General features: G+C 46.8%; 1 protein-coding gene across 50 annotated transcripts in view; it reads left to right on the top strand.

The window, feature by feature from the left end:
* SRGAP3 (SLIT-ROBO Rho GTPase activating protein 3) overlaps window positions 1–22,610 on the top strand; it is a 393,430-nt gene that overhangs the window by 296,390 nt on the left and 74,430 nt on the right. For all 50 annotated transcript variants that reach the window (XM_084989345.1, XM_084989331.1, XM_084989353.1 and 47 more), the window contains 5 exons: window positions 12,331–12,516; window positions 16,466–16,594; window positions 18,016–18,237; window positions 20,022–20,123; window positions 21,880–22,077. In XM_084989345.1, coding sequence (XP_084845471.1) covers window positions 12,331–12,516; window positions 16,466–16,594; window positions 18,016–18,237; window positions 20,022–20,123; window positions 21,880–22,077 — 837 coding nt within the window. The remainder of the gene's footprint in view (window positions 1–12,330; window positions 12,517–16,465; window positions 16,595–18,015; window positions 18,238–20,021; window positions 20,124–21,879; window positions 22,078–22,610) is intronic.

The raw sequence follows: 22,610 nt of genomic DNA, 5'->3' as shown, positions 1-22,610 counted from the left end.
GGCCCAGCAGATGGAGCTACAGGCCCTCCACTCCTAAGGCAGTCAGGCCAGGGGTAAAACTGTTATGTTTTAAATACGTGGAGAGTCCTTATTTGTGTTTGTGTCTGTGTGTTAGAAATTTGAAGAAAATGGATATTTTTTGAAATGTTTATATTTTTGAAGTTTTTTTTAATTGAAGTATAGTTGATTTACAGTGTTGTGTTGATTTCTGCTGTATAGCAAATTGATTCATTTACATACACACACACACACACACACACACACACACACACACACACACACTCTTTTCCATTGTGGTTTATTACAGGATATTCAATATAGTTCCCTGTGCTCTACAGTAGGGCCTTGTTGTGTATCCATTCTAAATGTAATAGTTTGCATCTACCAACCCTAAACTCTCAGCGCATCCCTCTCTCCAAGTCTGTTCTCAATGTCTATGAGTCTGTTTCTGTTTTGCAAATAAGTTCATTTGTGTCATATTTTAGATTCTACTTATAGGTGATACAGCTTGATATTTGTCTTTCTCTGTCTGATTTGGTATGATAACCTCTAGATCCATCCATGTTGCCACAAATGGCATTATTTAATTCATGTTTATGGCTGAGTAGTATTTCATGTGGTGTGGGTGTGTGTGTGTGTGTGTGTGTGTGTGTGTGTGTGTGTTTAACACATCTTCTGTATCCATTCTTCTGTTGTTGGACACTTAGGTTGCTTCCATGTCTTCTCTACTATAAAATACTGCTATGTATCTTTGTGAATTAGAGTTTCCATCTTTTCCAGATAGATGCCCAGGATAGTCAATATATCCTGAGTGGGACTGCTGGATCACATAGCAACTCTACTTTTAGTTTTCTGAGGAACCTCCATCCTGTTTTCCATTTCCATGTGGCTGCACCAATTTACATTCCCACCAACATATGGAGGTTGCTTATAAAGTTTTTCATTAAAATGGGAAGATTCTGCTACTAAAATTATATTTGAAAATAATATGTACATACATATCTCTGGTATGTAACGAAGAACAGCAGACTGTGAGAAGTCCTCTCTCTTTGGTGTTGTTATCTTTCTATGTCCTCATCCTATACAGCCGGCAGGTGGTAGACCCCTTAGGCCCAAGTGCCTTTGATCAGGAGCCTGGACTTCAGGTCAGAAGTCCAGCCTCAGACTCCAACCAGCTATGGGACTTTGGACCAGGTGTTTGCTTTTCTGGGACTCAGTTTTCCAATCACTAAAATGGGGATAAGAGTGCCTAGCAGTTAATCCATAAAAGTTGAAAGGCCCATTTCTAGGATTCCAAGTTAAGTAGAAAACCTCAAGCCCTGACAGTTTTTAACTGGATCATTGCTCATGGGAAAGGAAGTACTGCTGCTTGAGAAGACATATGACTTTGAGTCAGCAGGGATTGTGGGGGAAAATCACTTTGTGGCTTAAAGCACAGACTCTGGAGCCAGAGACTTGGATTCAAATCCAGCTGATAAACAGAAACAGTGATACCTGTTTGTTACACCTCCTTGTGAGAACTAAAGGGGATCAGATATGTGAAGCACTCTCAAAACAAAGAGAACCAAGAGGCACAACATATCAGAAGTCCCCATAGTCCTGTCACCCATTATCTCTGCCTCCCTGGAGAGTGTGCTTTCCTGCAGTGGGGGAAGTAGAGTGATAAACTGGTGAGGCTGGGAACCAGTGAGATGTTTCTCCTGGGAACTCTGCAGAGAGTTTGGCTCCATCAGGCGCTCCCCCACTGAGGGCCTTGTCATGTTCCTCAGGCACCCCACCTCCACGGTGTTCCAGCACCTGGGGCCACATCCGGGACCCCAGCCGCTCCCTAAATTTTCCTCTGGGCTGTAGCAGGGCTCTTCTGGGAGCTCTCTGTTCACCCCAAATCTCCCCTGCCTTGGCTTCTTCACTGGTGCAGTTACCCCTGCCTGTAGCTGCCCTCCCTCCTCCTCTGTGTATCTGTGTCATACCTACTTTTCAAGCTCAGACCAAACTTTACCACTTTAAGAAAGCCATCACCTCTGGGCCTCAAATTCCTACCTCAGTTTTTAAAACCCCCTTATGTTATCTTGACTGTCTCTGCCTTGTCTCTTCTCTTGGCCTGTATAGTCCTAGAGTCAGATCTTGGTGAGAAGCACTGCACGGAAGGCCTGCAGACTCAGTTTGAACCCAGCTGTATGGTCTAAGGCGAGTCACTTGAGCTCAGTCTCACCTCTGAAAGGCGGGGCTGGCAATGGAGCCTTTCTCCAGTTTGTAGGCAGGGCAGGCAGTTGTCAGGGACCAGGAGGATGAAGCTAGTGCCCAGCACAGTGCCCTGAATCCAGCAGGTGCTCCAGGCACATGTGTCCCTGCTGGCCACAGGGAAGGGCGGTTGGACAGAAATGCTGCTGGTGTTAGACACACAGGCCAGGTGGGCAGGCTGGTCCCTGCTTGCCATCTCCCAGAAGCCTGGCGATGATCTCAGAGCAGGTGGGGGAGGGCAGCCCCTCCCCAGCTCTCTCTTTTTGCCTTTTGCTGCAGAGGAGTGAGAACATTCCAGTGCCATAAGGACCCCCGCCAGGTCATTTGTTGATGGTAGTGAGTTTCAGTAGTTGCCCAGAAGCTCATTTGAATTCAGACGTTTGGGGCTTTTGTGGACTTGGCACCACAGGAGGCCTAGTGGCAGGCTGTGAACATTTCAGGAGTTGGTCTTTGAAGTGTCTTGTACATCCTTGCTGTTCCCAGGGTACTTGTTGAAGGATAGAGGGAGGGATCTATGGATAAATGAGAGAAACTGGCTTTGCCTACAAGTAGTTTAGAATCTGCACAGGGAGACAAGAAGAAACTTGTGAACTGATGATGCAGCTGCCTAAGACAGAGCCTAGTATGTGATGGGTATGTGCAGTCCCCAGCCTGGCCAAGTGAAATGTTTTCCTTGGACCCTATTTTCCTTATCGTTTAAACAAGGATAATAATAGCAACTGTGGCCAAAATGTATCTCATGCTGTATTAGACATTTTACACATATTTAATGAACACACATTTTACAGAAAAAGAAAGTTAGTCACAAAGAAGTAAAGCCTTGCTTAAGGCCTATATATCAGTTATCAATTGCTGTGTAACAAATTATGTCAAAACTCAGCGGCTGAAAATGACAACCATTTTATTTGCTCCTGATTCTATGGGTTGGTGATTTGGGCTGGGTTCCACTTGGGCCACTGACATGGCTACAGTTTCCTAGCCAATTGAAAAAAGAGCCCAAAGTGGGAAAACCCCAATGGGCAAGCACTTTTCAAGTCTCTCTTTGTATCAGATTTGCTATTATCTTATTGTCCAAATCAAGTCCACAGCCATGCCCAGAGGGATGGAGAAGTAAACTGCTTACGAAGTGACAATGTAAGAGGCCACAGGGAGGTCACTGTGGCCATCTTTACAAACACTCTGCCACAGCACCCAGTTGCTGCTGGCCCTCTGGACCCCAATCCCATGCCTCATTACCAGGGATTTCTTTTGAGCACTTCTGGTTACTGAGCTTTTGGATGTTCCTTCTTCCACCAGCCCCAGAGTTATGACCACAGGGACTGAGGAGGAAATAATGCAGAGAAAGGGTTATCCAATAAGCCCCACTTTTTTTTTTCTTTTAGTGTTTTATAGAGGAGATGGAACTGGGTATGATGAAGATAGAGATGAATGCTCAAGGCCACCTACTCCTTACTTTAGGGAAAAGGCTGGTCTCCATGTGGCACCAGGAAGGATGCAGAGATGATTGAGGGCTGGGCATTTTGTTAGTTCGTTTGTTCTGTGATTTATTGGTTCATTCATTCATTCACTCAACAGGGCTTCCCTCTGCCCAGACCTCATTGCCTGGAGGTGCTTGTCTTTCTAAAATACGCAAGTGCACATGCACTCACATGTGCGCACACACACACACACACACCCTACACATCACACCTCACCTCTTTTCCCCTGAACCCCCATCAGCCTGATACACTATATCTCTTGATTATCATGTATTGGCCTGGGAGGAAAAAAAGGGCCGAAGGTGAGAGTGTGGGCCAGGGTGCCAGCCTTTCCAGAAGAGGCAAAACAACAACAAAAAACCCACTCTATTTTCATTGTTCAGCTAAAAAATACATTCAGATTTTCAATATGGTTCTAGATCCTGAAATGCACCTGCTATACTTTGAACTGATAGCATTGTAGCATTCCCCACCTGGCCCTCCCCTGTGCTCAGTATTCCTGCTCCAGGTTCTCCCAGGCAGGGCTACTGGCCTACTTTCTAAGCCCAGCACTGCTAGCGGACCCTGAGACTTGGAGTGTCCACACCAAAGCTGGTGACAGGTAGACACTAATTAGAGTAATGCATGGGCTCTACCTTTTTCCTACCTGAGCTGTGATTTGATTGTACACTGAGCTTAAGGGTATAAAAATTAACGCTGAGCCCCCCTGACAAATTTTTGCAAAGATATCTCCCTCCTGATGACCACTCTCAGGAATGTGGGTGGTGGAGAGAGCCTGAGACTGGGACTCAGCAGCCTGGGTTCTGGCCCCAGCTCTAGCCCAGCCCACATGTGTCTTCCTGGACTGACGTCTGTCATCACTGAGGTACAACCACTGTTGTTTGCTCATGCATTTGGGCCCTCTGCCACTTAATAATTTTCTTTAAATTGGCTTGTATATTTTTAAAAACTCTCTCTGTCCTAATTAATTAGTGGATAAACAGCCTTGTGTACTAGAAAGTGCACAGGTTTTAGAGTCAAATGGACCTGGATTCAAGGCCCTGTCACTTATTGAATTTTAGGGATGAGAAGTCTAAGGGATGAGAGAGGTAGGGTAGCCAACGCAAGGTCCCCCCAGCTGGGGAGTGGCAGGGCCTGCTTCAAGTCTACTCCAAAAAAGTACTTATATAAATACATTTGACTATTTGTATAAACACATATATAAACCACTTACATATGTTTATTTTGGAAGGAAATGATACTTCACATTAACAAATGAAAAACAATTTTGTATAAACAGAAGGGTCCCATAAGTTAAATGAAGATGAAACAATGTTAATTCTTGCTGGTGCCTTCAAAGCAGACAGTAGACATGGGAGTACCTGACTGATGTTTTTTCCCTCCTAATTCTTCCAAGAGAATCAAAAAAGGTTCATAACACATCTGTAACACCTGAAATCACCTTGCTAACACAGCAGTTCCCTTCATACACTTTTGGAATCACCAACCCAGAGCAAGTTAGTTGGGCTCTGATCCTCAGTAGCCCCATCAGCAAGATGAAGGCACAAAGCTCAAGGAACTTGGAGGCTCCTCTCAAGCCTTTCTCTTTATGCCATGCTGCCCTGGGAGGGAGACCAACTGTGGGTGAGAAGGACTGCCACCACCTCCTGGTCAGGGTGTAAGGCCGGTTTCCTCTAGGGATGGCTGTGGTCCTAAAAACAAGGTGGGGAACGAGAGTTCCCTCACCCTTCTCAGCCCTCTCACAAAGACATTCCTTTACTCACTCACTGGATATTTCCTGATCATCAGTGTGTGCAGAGGATACTTGGCTACAACATGTGACAAGTGTCTTAGTGGGGTTATGCGTACAGTGTCAGCAGAAAGAGATGGCCTTGGATTTGGAGCTGAATGACAGTGGACTTTCCTGGGTGGAGAGGGAGGCAGAGGGATCAGCACCCATGGCCACAGAAAAGCCAGAAGCTGGGGTATGGGATGAGGAGCCCCTGTTCAGCCAATCAGTATTTGTTTGTGAGTCATGCAGTAAGTCTGGCCAGCCGGGACCAGGACTGATATGAGTAGTGGGGAGGCTAGTAGAGAAGGAAGTCTGCCTTCTGGGACTCATTCAGTAGCAAGAGACTGGAATCCACAACGACCTGGCATATGGAAAAATGGCAATTTATTGAGTCTTAGAGGCTGACACATTTGTTTTATTGTTTCTCTCACCATTATTCCGAGGGCAGAGAAGGGATCTGTCTTCCATACAGTAGTATTTCCAGCCTTTTTGTAGTACCTGGCACATAATAAGCCGTTCAATAAATATTTAGTAAGTTAAGGTGCAGTTGCCCCTGCCCAATACACTCACCAGATCAAAGGCAGTAGAACTGCACATCCTCTCTTTTTCCTTATTCCCTCCCTCACTTTTCTCCCTCCTTCCCTATCTCCCTCTGTCCCTGACTTCTCCCCAGCAGTGACAAAGATGGTCCATTCCCTGCCACCTAAGCTCACTTCCTGTCGGCTCAGCGCCCCCTAGTGGAATGCGAACCCTCCCTTCCCAGTGTTTCCAGCGAAGCCCCAGGGCTGTCTCTAATTGGCCTGGCCGGAGTCCCAGGCACTGTGGCCAGATTAACATACTGTTTACTGATTGGTCAGGCCCGAGTCTCCAGCCCACACCCAGGGATTGGAGGGTTGTGTGGGTTTCTTTTGAACCACGTGGACTCAGAATAGTGTAGGGAAATTTGGAGGATTTCCTCAAAGAAAATCAGGAAGCCTTTACAGAAGAAGGAGGACTGGATGATCCTGGGTAGAGAGAAATAGATGTTCCTTGAGGGGGAAGATCCGGGGGAGGAGAAGAAAGTGGCTCCAGTTTTTAAACAAACACCTGATGTTCTTCTACCTGTAAGCTGTTCCTCAAACTTAGTTGGCTCATGCTTCTACTGGGCTTAATGCTGACACTACTCCCTTTGTGGGAATACTCTGCCCACACCCTGCGCCATATCTACCAAGCTAAAAGCTATTCTTCCTTCAAGGTTCAGTTTAGGTATCGCTTCCTCTAGCACCCTGTACTCCTCTGCTCATTGCACTTATCACACCCTGCACAATCATCTGTGTCCCCACTAAAGTAAATATTCTGTGAGGACAGAGACTATATCTGTCTTCTACGTTGCAGTATTTCCTAGTAAGTTTCTAGTGCAGTCTCTAGCACATAATGAACTGTTGAATAATAGTTAATGACTGAAAGTAGCCATTCCCTTACCCTTGAATACCTTCTCCAGATCAAAGGCAGAGGAACTGTACCTTCCCTATTTTATCCTACCTCTACCCTCTCATCCATCTACCCACCCACCCACCTTTTTATCTGTTTATCTATCCATCATTTCATCCATCCATTCACCCACCTGCCCACCCACACATTTATACAGCCAGTCATCCAGCCAGCTGTCATTCATTCATTTATGAACAAGCATATGCAAATATATATTGATACTTGTTGGGTACCAGTGTCTGTTCTAATTCAAAGAATACAATCATGAATGAGCTCCTTTCCCTTGTGGACTTTAGACTCTAAGTTCTACAGAGACTGTAGGCTGCACACAGTGTGGGTGGTCAGGTTGAAAATCAGATACTTCTCTTTTCCTTCAAGGATGTCTTTGGCATGCACTGGCCCCAGGTCTCACCCCATGCAAACTCTGTGTGACCTGCAGATGGCCCTGCCTGTGGGGTAGAGGAAGCATACATAGACTGCATTGTTGAGAACCTGTTTTCAAAAAACTGATCCTTATCCTGCCCCAGCATGTTCCTTTATTAATTCTGTCCACTTTCAGATAACCATGGCCTTATTTTGCATTTGAATGCAGAGCTGAAGAGCTGTGCACATAGTATCTTCCATCTTTCAAGATCTGAGGATTTGGTGGGGTGGGGGGATGGAAAAGGCAGCATATATATGGCAAAGGCAGCATGATTACCAGAAAATGCAATGTCGGCAGCTTGGAAGGCCCATTTCTCTGGCGTGCTGTGACTTTGGCCACATGCCTGCAATTTCTGGGCCTCAGCTTCCTTCAATGACAGGTTAATACACCAAGGTTTCTAGAGGGTCTCTGAGAACCTATGAAACTGATTTAAGTCCAAGAACAGTGGTCTTCACTTATAGGCCCCTACCTGGTACTTCTCAGCCTGTGTTAGACTTGTTGTGGGAGGTCCTCCCTGATGGGGTCTGAGGGCTGGGAAGTGAACTCCCAGCTGAACTGTGTGGGTGTCTCCGAGGGCCCCTCCAGAGATCCCAGTGACTTGGCTGAGATGAGCTTCTGTATCCACCTCTGCTCCCTTCCCAGCCCCCTACTGCTGTCAGCCCAGAACTCTATAGTCACGGTGACTGGACCTCCCTCCCAGCCACACTTCTCTGGTCAATGCCAGGTGGCCAGAGAGGACAAGTCTCTGCCATCATCACCCAGCAAATTGTGGGAGGGCCAACCCTCAAAACTGGGTCTCCCAAGTTCCTGTGGGGTGAAGGGTCCTTTCATCCCTGTGTCATGGTTTCCTCATGGCAAAGTGGGGATGATCTAGCATCTACCTCACAGAGTTTTTGTGAGAAATAAGTGAGTTCATATGTGATGTGCTTAGTGCTAGGCCTGGCATGTTATAAGTGCTCAGTAAGTGTTAGCTGCTGATGTTATTGTTCTCATGCTGCCTCCCAAGATTGGAGTAAGGGTTAGTTGAAATTCTCCTTGGGGATAATATAAATGTACAACTAGGTCACTTTGCTTTTACAGCAGAAATTGACAGAACATTGTAAATCAACTATAGTAAATTTTTTTTAAAAAAAGGTTTGAAAGCTCTGAAGTAATAGATGATGTTTTGTATTATTTAACACCTCTTGGACTGGCAGTATTGAGCAGACTGTTCTAGATATTGAGCTATGGGCCTTTCATGCTGAAATCCATGTTTTAGGTAATTAAAAGAAATATCTAGAGAATTCTGAACATAAATCATTAAACTCATTTCTGATAGGTCCCCAAGCAAACTCTTTTGTGGCAGCTGTCTGATGTCAGTCACCCTGGGTGATCAAGTTCACCGTTATTCTTGGGATCAGGAATTGCCAATTGGATCACATAGAGTTTGGGCCAAGGGTTTTCAGGGTTCTCCAAGCATCAGAGACTGTACTGGGAAGTCTGGCATGATGGAGGATGGGAAGGGTACTCTGTGGTTCAAGAAGAGTAGAAAAGTGAGCAAAGGAAAATGTGGGAGACTGAGAACATCCAGCTGGGGTGCTGACCTTGACCGAGTGGTTGGATGCTTGCATGGGATGATCAGACAGGAAGATCAAGGTGTGAATGGAAACGCTCTCTCTTCCTCTGAAATACCCAATGCACATGATAAATTAGTGGTGAGATAAGCAACCTCAGCAGCTGAAATACCAAAAAAAAAAAAAAAGAATTTAGCCATAATCATTGACCCAGAAAGGATATGAAGTTCAGAACTGCACAGTGAAGGAGCAGAGAAGCCAAGATGTCTGTGAATGTGGAGGGTTAGAGGAAAAGTTCAAGAATGGGTTAGGGGCCAGAGACACACTTCAGCAGGCCCTCCAAACTCTTAGCCGTGTTATGTTCTGGGAGCCATGGCTTAAAAATGGTTGAGAGTAGGTGGCTGCTCTGGTTACCTGTAAACCTGCAGTCATTTGCTTTGACCACTAGATGTCGAGAACACATTGATCAGGCATACTTTCTGGCCCATGGGGTTGTTTGGAAATAAGCTTAGGGGAACTGGCAAAAGGAGTGGATGAAATCAGCAAGAATGGCTGGTGGCTTTAGGGCAACTGCAAATGAGCAAAAATAGGTGGGATGCAGAGAAGTCTTTCCACCAAGACCCACAAGGAAAGTTGATTGCATGTTTTCATTTATTGTTTTGAAACTTGGGGAGGTGTTCAGGATGAAAGGAGGGAGAAATGTGGTCTAGGATATATATTTTTTCATATTAGCTAATGTTATCTAGAGTTTGTGAGGATTTTCCTGAGGTCAAGTGAGTAAGTTCAAGATTTTCAAACTCTCAGACCAAATCAGGATTGTTGATGGTGGTGGTGATAGTAGCAGCTAATGCTTACAGGGCTCTTCTCTGTGTGGTTGGTATTGCTCTCAGCACCTTATAAAAACTAATTCATTTAGTCCTCACAACAAATCTCTGGGGTAGGTGCCAGTATTATCCCCATTTTATAGATGAGGGAGCAGAAGTCAGAGGGGTTGTGTGACTTGGCCAAGGACACATCTGGTAAGTGGCAGCATCAGGATTCAGCCCAGACATTTGGGCTAGAGTTCTTATTCTTGCCCGACATGCTCTGCAATAGATATTGCCCCACTGACTCCTGACGTATGACAAAGAGCTTCCTAAATAACAGATCAGTGCTGTGATTTCATGATAAGAGTCACAGAAGAATTCCTCATTCTGATAAACTCATTTCACATGAGAAGGAATAAGGTTATAATGTTGACCAGTAATTCATCCTGAGTTCCTTGACTTAAAGGGCCTGGTTAGGCAGAAGCACATCCCATCCCCAGGAGGAAGCCTCTGCTCTAGTAGCTGTTGTAGTCATCCAAACAACAGTAGAAGAGAACCAGCAAGGCTCAGGAGCCATGAATTTCAGAAATTTCTTAGTATAGAAAAATGATCATAAACTTGACATTGCAAAGGAAAAATGTACTTCTAGTTGGAGACTGGGAGATAGAATACTGTTGGTATGGGACTGGCCCAGCTTGCTCTCAGGCCGCCAAAAATAGTCACGTATGCTGAGCAAATGGTAATGAATTAAGAAAGGGTACCATAGGACAGAATAAGTGGTGAATTAAAAGTCTGAGACCAGGTTTCTAATGGGGTTAGATATGCATTTACTGTGGACCCTCCATTCTACTCCTAGATATTTATCCAGGAGCAGTGAAAACATAAGTCCACATAAAGAATTGTACAAGAACATTCTTTTTTTGTTTGTCTATTTTTTTAAAGGCTTCACTCATGGCATACGGAGGTTCCCAGGCTAGGGGTTGAATCAGAGCTGTAGCTGCTGGCCTGTGCCACAGCTAGGCCAGATCTGAGCCGAGTCTGTGATCTACCTCACAGCTCATGGCAGGATTCCCAACCCAATGAGCGAGGCCAGGGATGGAACCTGTGTCCTCATGGATTCCACTGAGAATGGATTCCACGATGAGAACTCCTGTATGTGGACATTCTTAGCAGCTTTATTCGTAATAGCCTGAATCTATAAACAACCCAAATAACTATCAACATATGAACAGATAAACAAATTGTGGTATAGGCATATAAGGGAACTACTCAGCAATAATAAAGAACTGCTGCATGCAACAACATGGGAGAATCTCAAAAACAAATTATGCTGAATGAAGAAGGGTAGACATAAAAGAGTTGTGGGTTTGTTGTTGTTGTTATTTTTGTCTTTTGTCCTTTTAGGGCCACACCCACAGCATATGGAGGTTCCCAGGCTAGGGGTGTAACCGGAGCTGTTGCTGCCGGCCTACGCCAGATCCGAGCTGCGTCTGCCCCACACCACAGGTCATGGCAATGTCAGACCCTTAACCCACTGAGCAAGGCCAGGGATTGGACCTGCAACCTCATGGTTCCTAGCCAGATTTGTTTCCGCTGCACCACGGTGGGAACTCCCCCAAAAGAGTTTATTATACTTTACAGCTTCATGTATGTGAAGTGCCAGAACATGCAAAACCAACTGACAGTGACAGAAAGCAAATTGGTGATTGCCTGGGGCTGGGCAAGGGGGGCAGATCAACTGGAAAGGGGCACGAGAGATCCTTTTGGTGTGATGGGAGTGATTTATATCTTGATTGAGTTGATGACACATGGATGTAAAGTCTGGGAACTATACTGATAATGCTGTATGATCTTGGATAAGCCATTTAGTCCTTCTGGGCTTTAGTTTCCCTATCTGTAAAATTTGGTCATTGGATTAGATTATGTCTAGGATTTCTTCTGACTCAAAAATTCCCTTGTTATAATCATATTCAATGCTTAAAATGGAAGTAGAATAGTAAAGTCCAATTTGCTTTACAGGAATTCATTTTATAGCCAAGGATGAGTTTATTTCTGAGAGCATAGAATATGTATTAGGTTATTCAATAATATTCCTTTTGGGAACAGGGCCATTTACAGGCCAATTTTACTTAAGGAAACAGCTAAGAAAATGATCTGTGTGTGAGTAAGAAGGATGTTCCCATGGAAATCCCCAGGAGGAGGGCCTCTTCCAATGACACTATGGGGAGGAAGAGGGATGCAGGAGTCATAGCTGGCAGGGCTGGAGAGGGCAGCTGAGGAAGGCCATGCTCACCATGTCACCTCTGAGGACCCACAGGTGCTGGGGGCTGTGGGTGCCCTTTTAAATTTCCTCTTTGCTGGTCCATTCTGGGCACTTAGTAAGGATTTAATAATGGTGATGATGATGATGGTGATGGTGATGAAACTGCTATGATGATGCTCCTCCTTTTCTCAGACAGTTTGTGCAAAAGTGAAGAGCTAGGGGAGGAGGGCAGGGATGGAGCTGACGGGGCACAGAACTTGGAAGGGGGCTGGCAGCACGAGAGCCATAATAGCTTGTTGTTTCCCCATGCTCGCGTGTCCCCAGGTCATGAAAACCTACCACATGTACCACGCAGAGAGCATCAGTGCGGAGAGCAAGCTGAAGGAGGCCGAGAAACAGGAGGAGAAGCAGTTCAACAAGTCAGGAGACCTCAGCATGAACCTGCTCCGGCATGAGGACCGGCCTCAGCGCCGCAGCTCCGTGAAAAAGATTGAAAAGATGAAGGAGAAGGTGAGTGAAGGCCCCTGCCAGCGGGAGGTGTCAGGGTGGGGCAAAACAGAGAGGGCCAGGCTCCCCACAACCTCGGCCTCCCTCTCTGCACCCTGAGGGGCTGAGGTAAAATCCTGCTGCCAGCCTCTGCTCTCCTGGAGGTTAGTGTCATGCTGGAGACAGGGCTGGCTATGCCTCTGCTAGCACTTGTTAGGCTTTGGGCCAGGGTCAACAGTGGGAAGAGGTGCATAGCTGCCAAGAGAGCTGAACTTTGTTGAGACCCATGTCAGCAAGCACGTTCATGGAGGTGGGGCCTTCCCTGGAGGTCAGTTTGGTGGCTGGGGAGTTGATTGACACTTAGCATGTCTCAACAAGAGGGAACAGCACTGGGCTACCAAGTAGCACCTGGGCACCAGGTAAAGAACCATTCTGAAATTGTTGCTGCCAAGCCCAAGCCAGCCCACTTAGAATCTTTGTGTGCTGGTGCTGGAAAAGTGCTTCAGTAGGGCATAGTGAAAGTGCTAGTTTCGGAGTTAGACAGGCTGGGTTTTGAAGAAGCTATATTTACAACAAGTCTCTGAACTTCAGTTTTAAAATCTGACAGCTATGGCAAACAAATCTGTTCCCTAATGTCAGCTCTGATCAGTTGGTAGCGGCTGCCCAAGGCTCTACGTTGAGGATTGTGAGCCCTCTCCAGGCTTTGGTTAAAGACTGTGCTGTGATCGGACAATTAATGATGTCTGTCATGGCCAAGGTATTTAGAGAGGTATTGTAACATGCTGTTTTTTTTCATCCGAGACTAGGTTACTTTTCAGATTCTATTCTTCTTAAAAGATTATAATTTTCTTGTTGAATTCTCTTCATTCATTCATCCCATGCCGTAGCAAACATCTTCTGAACTCTTTCTATTTGCCAAACATTGCATCAGTTATTTATTTGGTCTTCTCTGAGACTAATTCTATGATCATATGATCCTACCATTCTTAAAAATTGTAGGAGATTGAGTGGGAACAAAACCCAACAGGGCCTGGGGAAGTTACAAAAGTAACCAGAGACAAATAGAATAAAATTTCAGGGTAATTCCAAAGGCAAAGAAAAATATGCTCCCCAATAACCAGGCAGAGACTCAGTTTTAAAAATGGGCAAAGGATTTGAATAGACATTTCTCCAGAGAACATATATGAGTGGCCAATAAGTGAAACGATGGTCAGCATCCTTAGTCATTAAGAAAATGCAAATCAAAACCACAGTGAGGTACCACTTCACACCCACCAGGATGGCTAAAATAAAAAAGACAGATAATAAGTATTGGTGAGGAGGTAGAGAAGTTGGAACCCTTATACATTGTTGGGGGGAAATGTAAAAATGGTGCAGCCACTTTGGAGGACTAGTCGGACAGTTCCTCAAAATGTTAAACACAGAATTACCATATGACTCAGCTGATCTACTCTTAGATGTCTACCCAAGATAAACAAAAAATATGTTCATACAAAAACTTGCACATGAATGTTCATAGCAGCATTATGCATAATAGCCAAAGGGTAGAAACAACCCAAATAAATAAATGTCCATCATCCAATGAATGAATGAATGAATAAAATGTGTTAAATTCCTGTAATGGAATATTCAGCCATGAAAAGGAATGAATATACTGCAGCATGGATGACCCTTGAAAACAGAATGCTAAGTGAAAGAGACCAGTCACAAAAGACCCCATAGTGTATGATTCCATTTATATGAAATGTCCAGAAAAATCCATAGATACAGAAAGTATATTATTGGGTGTTGGGAACTGGGGCAGTAGAGAATAGAAAGTGACTGCTAATGGGTACAAGGCTCCTTTGGGGGTGATGAAAATATTTTAAATCTAGATAGTGGTGATAGTTGTACAACTCTGTGAATATATTAAAAATAAATTTAAAAAGAAAAGAAGCAGGCAGGAAATTTCAGAACTACAACATAGGAGGGTATATAGATGGCTAGAGAAAGCTCTGGCAGGGGAGTCTGGAGATGAAGTTTGAGTTGAGCGTTGTGTGCTAGTTAGCCATTTGGCATGGACAACCACTTCTCTTCAATTTTCATTTCCTCATGTGTAAATTGGATGAATTAAACTAGGATATCTTTAAAATCCTTTCCAGGGATAACATTTTATGAATCCATGAAGACCTGGAAATGGTCTCAGGGTCATATACCCCCTGGAAATGGGCCAGGCATATGAAAACTCTCTGTGGAGGTTGGGAGTGTGGCTGGTCCAGGATGGAAGTGCTAGAAGTTTGTTACTAGAAATTCCCAGAATAAGTGGATCCTGGAAAAAGGTCAGAAGAGGTGTCCGAAGAGCATTGAAAGGCTGACCGTGGGGGCACCTCTACTGAACAGCTGGAGAACTCGATCTGGAGTAAGGAAGGTTGAGAGTGCTGAGGTGAAGGAAGAAACCCTGTTTCTTTAAGGAGAGCTGTGTTTCTACTCAGCAGTGTGATGCATCTGAAAGGGGAGGAGAACCGCTTTCCAACGTATGGACTCTTTACTGCTTCCTGCCCAGGATGGCCCAGAACAGAAGCAGCTTCCCAGGGAGGCAGCCCAACTCCTGGGCAAGACTGCACTCGGGCTGCCCCACCCCCTTCTCACCACCCCTCATGTCAGACATCCAGTGAAAATCATTTCATGCTGCCCATGCAGGGACTATTCCGGGGGTTGTAGACCTGGCCATGAACAGGCCCATCAAGTCCTTAACTTCATAAGAGCTTACTTTCTAACAGGGGACACTGAAAATCAGCAAGTAAGCTAAGGGGTAAAAATATAATTTTGCCTAGTGAAAAGTGATTATGAAATAAAATTGAGGAACCCCGATGTCCTTCAGTAGGTGGAGGGATAAGTAACTGGTACATCTAGACAATGGAAGGTTATTCTGTGCTAGGAAAAAAAAAAAAAAAAAAAGGAGCTATCAAGCCATGGGGAGATATGGAGGGACCTTAAATGCATGTTACAAAGTGAAAGAAACCAATCTGAAAAGGCTACATACTGTATGACTCCAACTATATGACAGTCCCGAAAAGGCAAACTGTGGAACAATAAAAAGGTCAGTGGCTACTAAAGTTTAGGTGGGAGGGAGGGGGTCAGAGAATTTTTAGGGCTGGGGAACTGCTCTGTCTGATACTGTAATGATGGACACATGCCATTATACCTTTGTTCAAACCCACAGAATATACAACACCAAGCATGAACCCTGAACTAAACCGTGGCTTCTGGGTGACAGTAGTGTGTCAATATAGGTCCATCAGTTGTAAAAAATGTACCCTGTGGGAAAAGGAGGGTATGCAGGAAATCTCTGTACTTTCCTCTCAATCTTGCTGTGAAGCAAAAACTGCTCTAAAATAAAAATTCAAATAAAGATGAAAATGTTCACTAAAAATTGAATAAAGATTAAATAAGTGGGAAATGTAGGGCAGGACAGAGTGTGGGAAGAGACAGTGGAGATGCTGGGGACACACTTTAGCAAGATTGTCGTCAGAGGCCCACTCGACTATGTAACCATGGTAAGCAGCCACACGGGGACCTGGAAGGATGGCCTGCCAGGCTGAAGGAATGAGGCTGAAGTCTCGAGGCAGGAATGGATATGGCCTCTAGAGGATGGACAGAGGAGGTGATGATGGGAACATGGAAGAAGAGCCAGGTTGGATGGGCTTTCGGTGGGGAGGGGGGCTGTTGGGTAGGGCCTCTGAGGTCTCATTTACACTCTCCTCTGGCTGACATCAGGAAAAGTCTGCTGCTTACCCAACAGTGCTGTCGCTGGCTTCATGGGTGCCCTTTAAGGTGAGCTTTTTGAATCCAGGATCCAGATCTTCCTCACCTGACACATGGAGTAAGGCATTCCAGGGCTGTGCAAGGGATTGGGTGCAGGCGGTGAGCATAAAGAAAATCCTAAATTCTTCCCATCAGTGGCTCGGGTCTTACATCTACTCTTTCCTTCCAGAGGCAGGCAAAGTATTCTGAGAACAAGCTGAAGTGCACCAAGGCCCGGAATGATTACTTGCTGAATCTGGCAGCCACCAACGCAGCTATAAGCAAATACTACATCCATGATGTCTCCGACCTCATCGATGTGAGCTCCTGGGGAGTCTGGGCACGAGTCATCAGTCCAGGGAGGGCTGTCTCTTGTCCTTAATGGAGCCCTGATCAGGGAAGGGCAAGGAGCATTTGGGATCTTGGAAAGGAGTATCACCTCGAGGCCTCTACCCAGTGGGTGAGGGTGGCCTCTGGTGGCCCCTGAACACTTGGGCCGGGCAGTTGTAATCCAGCATGCACTTTCCCAGCATCCTCCTCTACACCAGGCCCTTTGCTGGGCTTGGGGGCACAAGTGTGATCTACACAGTTCATGACATGGGGGACTTCACAGAGCGGTAAAGATCTTTATTTGTTTAGCACCCCCGGTGTCTAGTTGGCCAGACACACATGCATATGGAAGAAAATAATGAATGAGACAGAATTCCACAGGTAGTTTTACTTGGGGGCTGTTATCTTGGGAGAAATCAGGCAGTTTAAGCACAAGGAAGATGGAACACTGGTTGCTGAGTACTAGCTGTGCAAAACACACTGGGGGGATGGCCAGGCCTGGGGAGAGAACACTGTGAGGCGGGCTTCCATGTCATCTGTGACGGAGCGGGGGCTGCTTCTCATGTCTTCACACAGACAGGGATCTGGCCCAGCAGATGCTCTGTCAGCTTCTGTGAGGCAGATGCATCCTTTTCCTCTGGCCCTGTGTATCCTGTCAGGAATTCAGAGGGTCACCACTTGTCCCTTAGCTGCAGAGGGGATCCATTAATGCCATTATTGCCAACCCCAGGAGAGAGAGCTGCTTGGCCCTGCTCATTTCTTCACAACACCGGAGGCCAGACCCCTCCTATTTCCTACCTTTCAACTTTCTTTTTCACACAGCCCTTTCATTTTTTCATTTACCAAATTTTTATGGAGTCCCTACAAGCTCTCAGTCTTGAGGTGTAACCATGGACAAGAGCCAGTGGGTCTGTCCTCATGGTGCTTACCCTGCACAACCCTGATGTGTTACAGGCAATTGCAGTGCCAGGTGGTGGATGTTATGGTGAGGGAGATGGAGGGACGTGTGGACCCCTGGATGAGAAACATCTGGCGTTAAACTCTCAGTGGGCGAGCATCAGAGAAGGCTCCCTGCAGGAAGTGACCTCTAAACTGAAACCCAAAGAGTATTTAGGCAGGAGGAGAGAGGGAGAATCCTCCAGGCAGGGAGAATGCATGTGTGAAGGCCTGGAGGTGAGAAAGAACGTGATGAGTTTGGGGAGGTGAGAGAAGCACTGCCATTGCCTGGACTGCAGCCCCCAGCGCCCTCCACGGACTTTGCTGTGACCTGTGTGGTAAGCTCCCAGAGTGCTCGAGCGCCTCCAGCATGGAAGATCTGGCTGTGGAGTAGGAGGAAATCATGTCACTGTGGCAGGCCTACCTCCATGTCACCATTCTGACTGCACTCTTCTGTGTGTGCTTCTCTCCAAGTGCTGTGACTTGGGCTTTCATGCCAGTCTGGCCCGCACCTTCCGGACCTACCTCTCAGCCGAGTACAACCTGGAAACCTCTCGCCATGAGGGGCTGGATGTCATCGAGAATGCGGTGGACAACCTGGATTCCCGAAGCGACAAGCACACGGTCATGGACATGTGCAACCAGGTCTTCTGTCCCCCTCTCAAGTTTGAATTCCAGCCCCACATGGGGGATGAGGTAGGCTTCTCCCAGGAGCCCTTGCTTGAGGCTGCTTCTGCCTGTCTCCCATGGGCTCCCAGGGCATCGGTGGGAGGAAAAAGTCAGCTCAGAGGCTTGGTGTCAAGTTCTTGGTGCCTGGGCTTCCCGGCTGAGGAGTATATCGCTGATACCCTAATCTTGGTGGCTCAAGTCCTCCACCTGCAGAACTGCAGGACCTTAGCTTCGCATAGAATCCCTCCCAGTTGTGACTAGACAGGCCCTAGAAGAGCCCCACATCTGCACAGAGATGATCATCTCACGTTGTCCCTTGTGATAGCCTCAGACCAACAAAGACAGGGTCTCAGCATAGCCACTCTGGCCTGTGCTCCAATGCTGTGAACCCTTGGCATCCCAGCCAATCACATTTCCTTCAGGGCCTGTGCCGCTCAAGACCTTCATTATGTTCTGGGGAAGAAAAGTGGGAGAAAGCACTTGGCATTGGCCCTAAAGCAGCACACTAGTTACACAAAATTTCTTAAGAAAACAGCTCCTTGAACTTTTCCCTGTCTTTCCTCCCTGTCTCTAGGGCTCAGGCCCGAGTCCCTGGAACTAACAGAGGACAGCCACCAGAAGTCAGATCAGCCTCCCCCCTCCATCTCTACCCCCAGAAGCACATGCACAGAACTTTTTCTTAAAGCTCTGTTACCTCCACTCAGACACATCACCCCCTGCACCCTAGAGTCAGCCTCTGCATCCCAGGGGAGCTTAGCTGGGCCGCTGCTGCACCTGCTTAGCAGGGAGGGACAAGGAAGTACCACAGAAGGTGGCACTTGCTGGACATGTTAGTGGCTCTGCCCACTTTCTCCATTTACAAGACATGACTTCTGCAGGGCCTCCCGGTAGCTCCTGCCCCTTCCATCTGCCCTCAAGTTCAGCTCTGTGGATCGTCTTAAAGTGAATGCAGAGTTTGGGTAGGCTGTTAGTGGTAAATAACTGAGCCCTGCCATCCCCTATGATCTCAGCTCACTTACACCAGACAGCCTAGCCTGGGAATGTGGGTGTGGGTGGAGGAGAACAGAATTCCCCTGTATTCCTCTCTTCTCCCCCTCCTCTCTTGGTCAACCAATCAAGGAAGACAGGCTGTGAGTGTTGCCACCACTGCATGGATGCTTCCCACAGGCATCTCCTTGCTGGGCCCACTTTGCTCTTTCCCACCCTTTGCTCTTTTATTTTCTTTTTTCTTTTTCTTTTTCTTTCTTTTTGTCTTTTTAGGGCTGCACACACAGCATATGGAGGTTCTCAGGCTAGGGGTTGAATCGGAGCTCTAGCTGCTGGCCTATACCACAGGCACAGCAAAGCCAGATCTGAGCCAAGTCTGCCACCTACGCCACAGCTCACAGCAACACTGGATCCTTAACCCACTGAGCAAAGCCAGGGATTGAATCCACATCCTCATGGATACTAGTTGTGTTCATTACTGCTGAGCCACAATGGGAATTCCCCATTGTTCTTTCCATCAGCTTCTCTCAGCCATTTGCTTCCTTACCACAGCTTCCTGCCTGGAAATTAACCAGTTAGTCTCACTTAATGAGATTCTGTCCACTCTCCAAGTAGAAACGTGCTGTACAGGCATAGACATAGAGTGTGAGAGTGTGGCCCCTGGCTTCCGCTGGCTCTGGGGTCCCCAGATACCAGCTGTGTGACCTTGGAGAGGTCACTTGGCCTTTCCAGGCCTATTTCTGCAGCTATGGGTGGGAGTGGTAATGGTATCCCTGCCCTGGCTCTGCACTGGTGACAAGGGCTGGTGGCTGTCATTTCTGCAGGTGTGCCAGGTCAGCGCCCAGCAGCCCGTCCAGACGGAGCTGCTCATGCGGTACCACCAGCTGCAGTCCAGGCTGGCTACTCTCAAAATAGAGAATGAGGAGGTGAGTAAACCCCTCTGCCCTGGAGGGGATTTCCTTTCACAGGCCTGGCTGGTCCTGAGGCATCCACTCTTGCCATGGAACATGTAAGAAATTAGGGTTCATCTGAAAGTTGTCCATGGTACAAACCTCAATACCACACATACCAAGAATCTTCAATGGCGTGGGGAAAGCTCATAAGATGTTAAAGGAAAGCTAAGAGAAAGTAGAACTCTGTGTACAGTACTGTCCTAGCCAGGGTAAACTAACGTATGCCTGCATGTTTCTGTGCTATTCACAAGCATAGAAAAAAGACTGATGGGAAATACTTTTAAATATTGCTAGTGCTTTTGACTGGGTTGCAGGAGTATAGGTGATTTCTCTTTTCTTCTTTGTGCTTTTCTCTTTTTTCTGCAGAGTTTGTGTTATTTTTATCATCAGAAAGTATTAAAGGTCTTTTATTTTATTTTTTTGCTTTTCTTTGGGGCTGCACCTGCTGCATATGTAAGTTCCCAGGCTAGGGGTCAAACCAGAGCTACAGCTGCCAGCCTATGCCACAGCCACAGCAATACAGGATCTGAGCTGCATCTGCAACCTACACCACAGCTCACACAACGCTGGATCTCTGACCCTCTGATGGAGACCAGGGATCGAACCTGCATCCTCATGGATGCTAGTCAGATGTGTTTCTGCTGTGCCACAGTGGGAACTCCAGTAATAGGTATTTTAAATCACACAATGAAATAGCTCATGGCACACTGACCATTTCATAGATCCTGAGCCCCAAGGAACTTCTGTCTTACCAGAGCCAGCACGTATCCCCTGAAGCTGGTGGCACAGGACCCCCACCAGGGCGGCAGAGGTGGAAATACAGCTGGGTGGCTCCATTCTGATGTAGATTATGAGGCCACATGGAGACTTCCTGTTCCAGCCTAGGTGCCCCCCCCCCCCCAGGGAGGACGTCACCCACCTGGAGGACACCAGGACATGGGGGTGTCAACTGAAATCGTGGGCAGGCTCACCCCTGAGAAGTGCAGTGGCAGCTGGAGATGGGGAGTGGTGGTTCCTGTCTTCAGACTCAGGAGGGCTGTGCCAGCCAGGGAGGGCCGGTTGCTCTGTGCCTCGAAAAAGGATGGAGCCAGATTGTCGCTCAGGATGAAGGGATCAAAGCGGTCCCTGGGGGGAGGTCATGTGCAGGCACATTCTATATTTGTTTTTCAAACCTGAGAAGAGAGAGGACATGAAAAGAGTGTTTTCTTTCTTTCTTCCTGCCCTGCATCTACATTGCATGTGTCCCGGCTTCTGTCTCCCCCGAGGCTCTCTTTTTCAGTCAGGCTTCTGAGGACTCTGTGGCAGACATTGAGGAGGGCACTCATTGAGGCTGCTGTCCCCCACCCTCTCTGGATGAAGAGAATGGGGAGCATTTTGAGCATTGTTCCTTCCCAGAGACCTGCCTCCCAGAAGGAGCTAGTTTGAAGCTATGGAACCATAAAGAGAAACAAACCTCAGACCTGAGTTCCTTGTTTGTCACAATATCCTCCAAGGTTCTCAAAGCAGAAGCAGCCCCATGGCATGACTTAGTGTGGGCGATCTGGCTTCTCACCCCCACCAGCTACTGGCCCCACTTTGCAAATCAGTTTAACAGGAATGAGCATCATTGTCCTGCCTGCCTCCCAGAGGCTGTATGGAGAAGAAGTAATGGAACAGTTGGGAAAGGACTTTGAGTTGTCAAAGACATCCTGAGGCTGAAGGATTTTTGTCGACTTGCTGCATTTCCCAGGTTAGAAAAACCCTGGATGCCACCATGCAGACCTTACAGGACATGCTGACCGTGGAGGACTTCGATGTCTCTGATGCCTTCCAACACAGTCGTTCCACAGAGTCTGTGAAGTCAGCTGCCTCTGAGACCTACATGAGCAAGATCAACATTGCCAAAAGGAGAGCCAACCAGCAGGAGACAGAAATGTTTTACTTTACAGTAAGTGGCATCCCGGCCCAGGACCTGCTGTCTGTGCCCCACCCACTGTGATTTTTGGGGAGCAGCCCAAAGTAGTGGGAGCCAGAGGAACCACAGGGGTTAGTTAACCTACAGTTCTTCCAACACACTTTTCAGATGAAGTTGCTTGGCTTGGCTTTGGGAAATGTAGAAAGTGAGCTACCAGTAGGGAGCATCAGCCTTAATCATGGATTGATAGTTACTGCAATTTTCTTATTCTAGAAAAAACAAAACAAAACAAAACAGAGTTGTGTTCAGTAGGGTGAGAGGAAAGGGGCTAACAGAATGACATGCATGCCCCAAGGAACATCTCCCGAGCTTAGAGAATGGTTGTCATGTTGAGTTGTCTCAAATTTGAGCATGGGCTCTGCAAACAGGCTGTGCCCTGGGTGGTCCTTGGAGATTGCTGGTGAGTTGCCCGTCCTTCATGTAACATCTCAGATTACTTATACCCCACTTGGCCAGAGAGGAACAGGGATGGGGGGTGTAAGGGCTTCGGTTCAACATGAATTTGG

The sequence above is a fragment of the Sus scrofa genome, chromosome 13 (assembly GCF_054392235.1).
Source record: "Sus scrofa isolate SSC_HxYL_T2T_F1_AM1 chromosome 13, Sscrofa_HxYL_maternal_Yorkshire_Landrace_v2.0, whole genome shotgun sequence".
Taxonomy (NCBI): Eukaryota; Metazoa; Chordata; class Mammalia; order Artiodactyla; family Suidae; genus Sus; species Sus scrofa.
The sequence above is the reverse complement of the archived record's forward strand: the minus strand, read 5'-3'. Positions and strand labels throughout refer to the sequence as shown.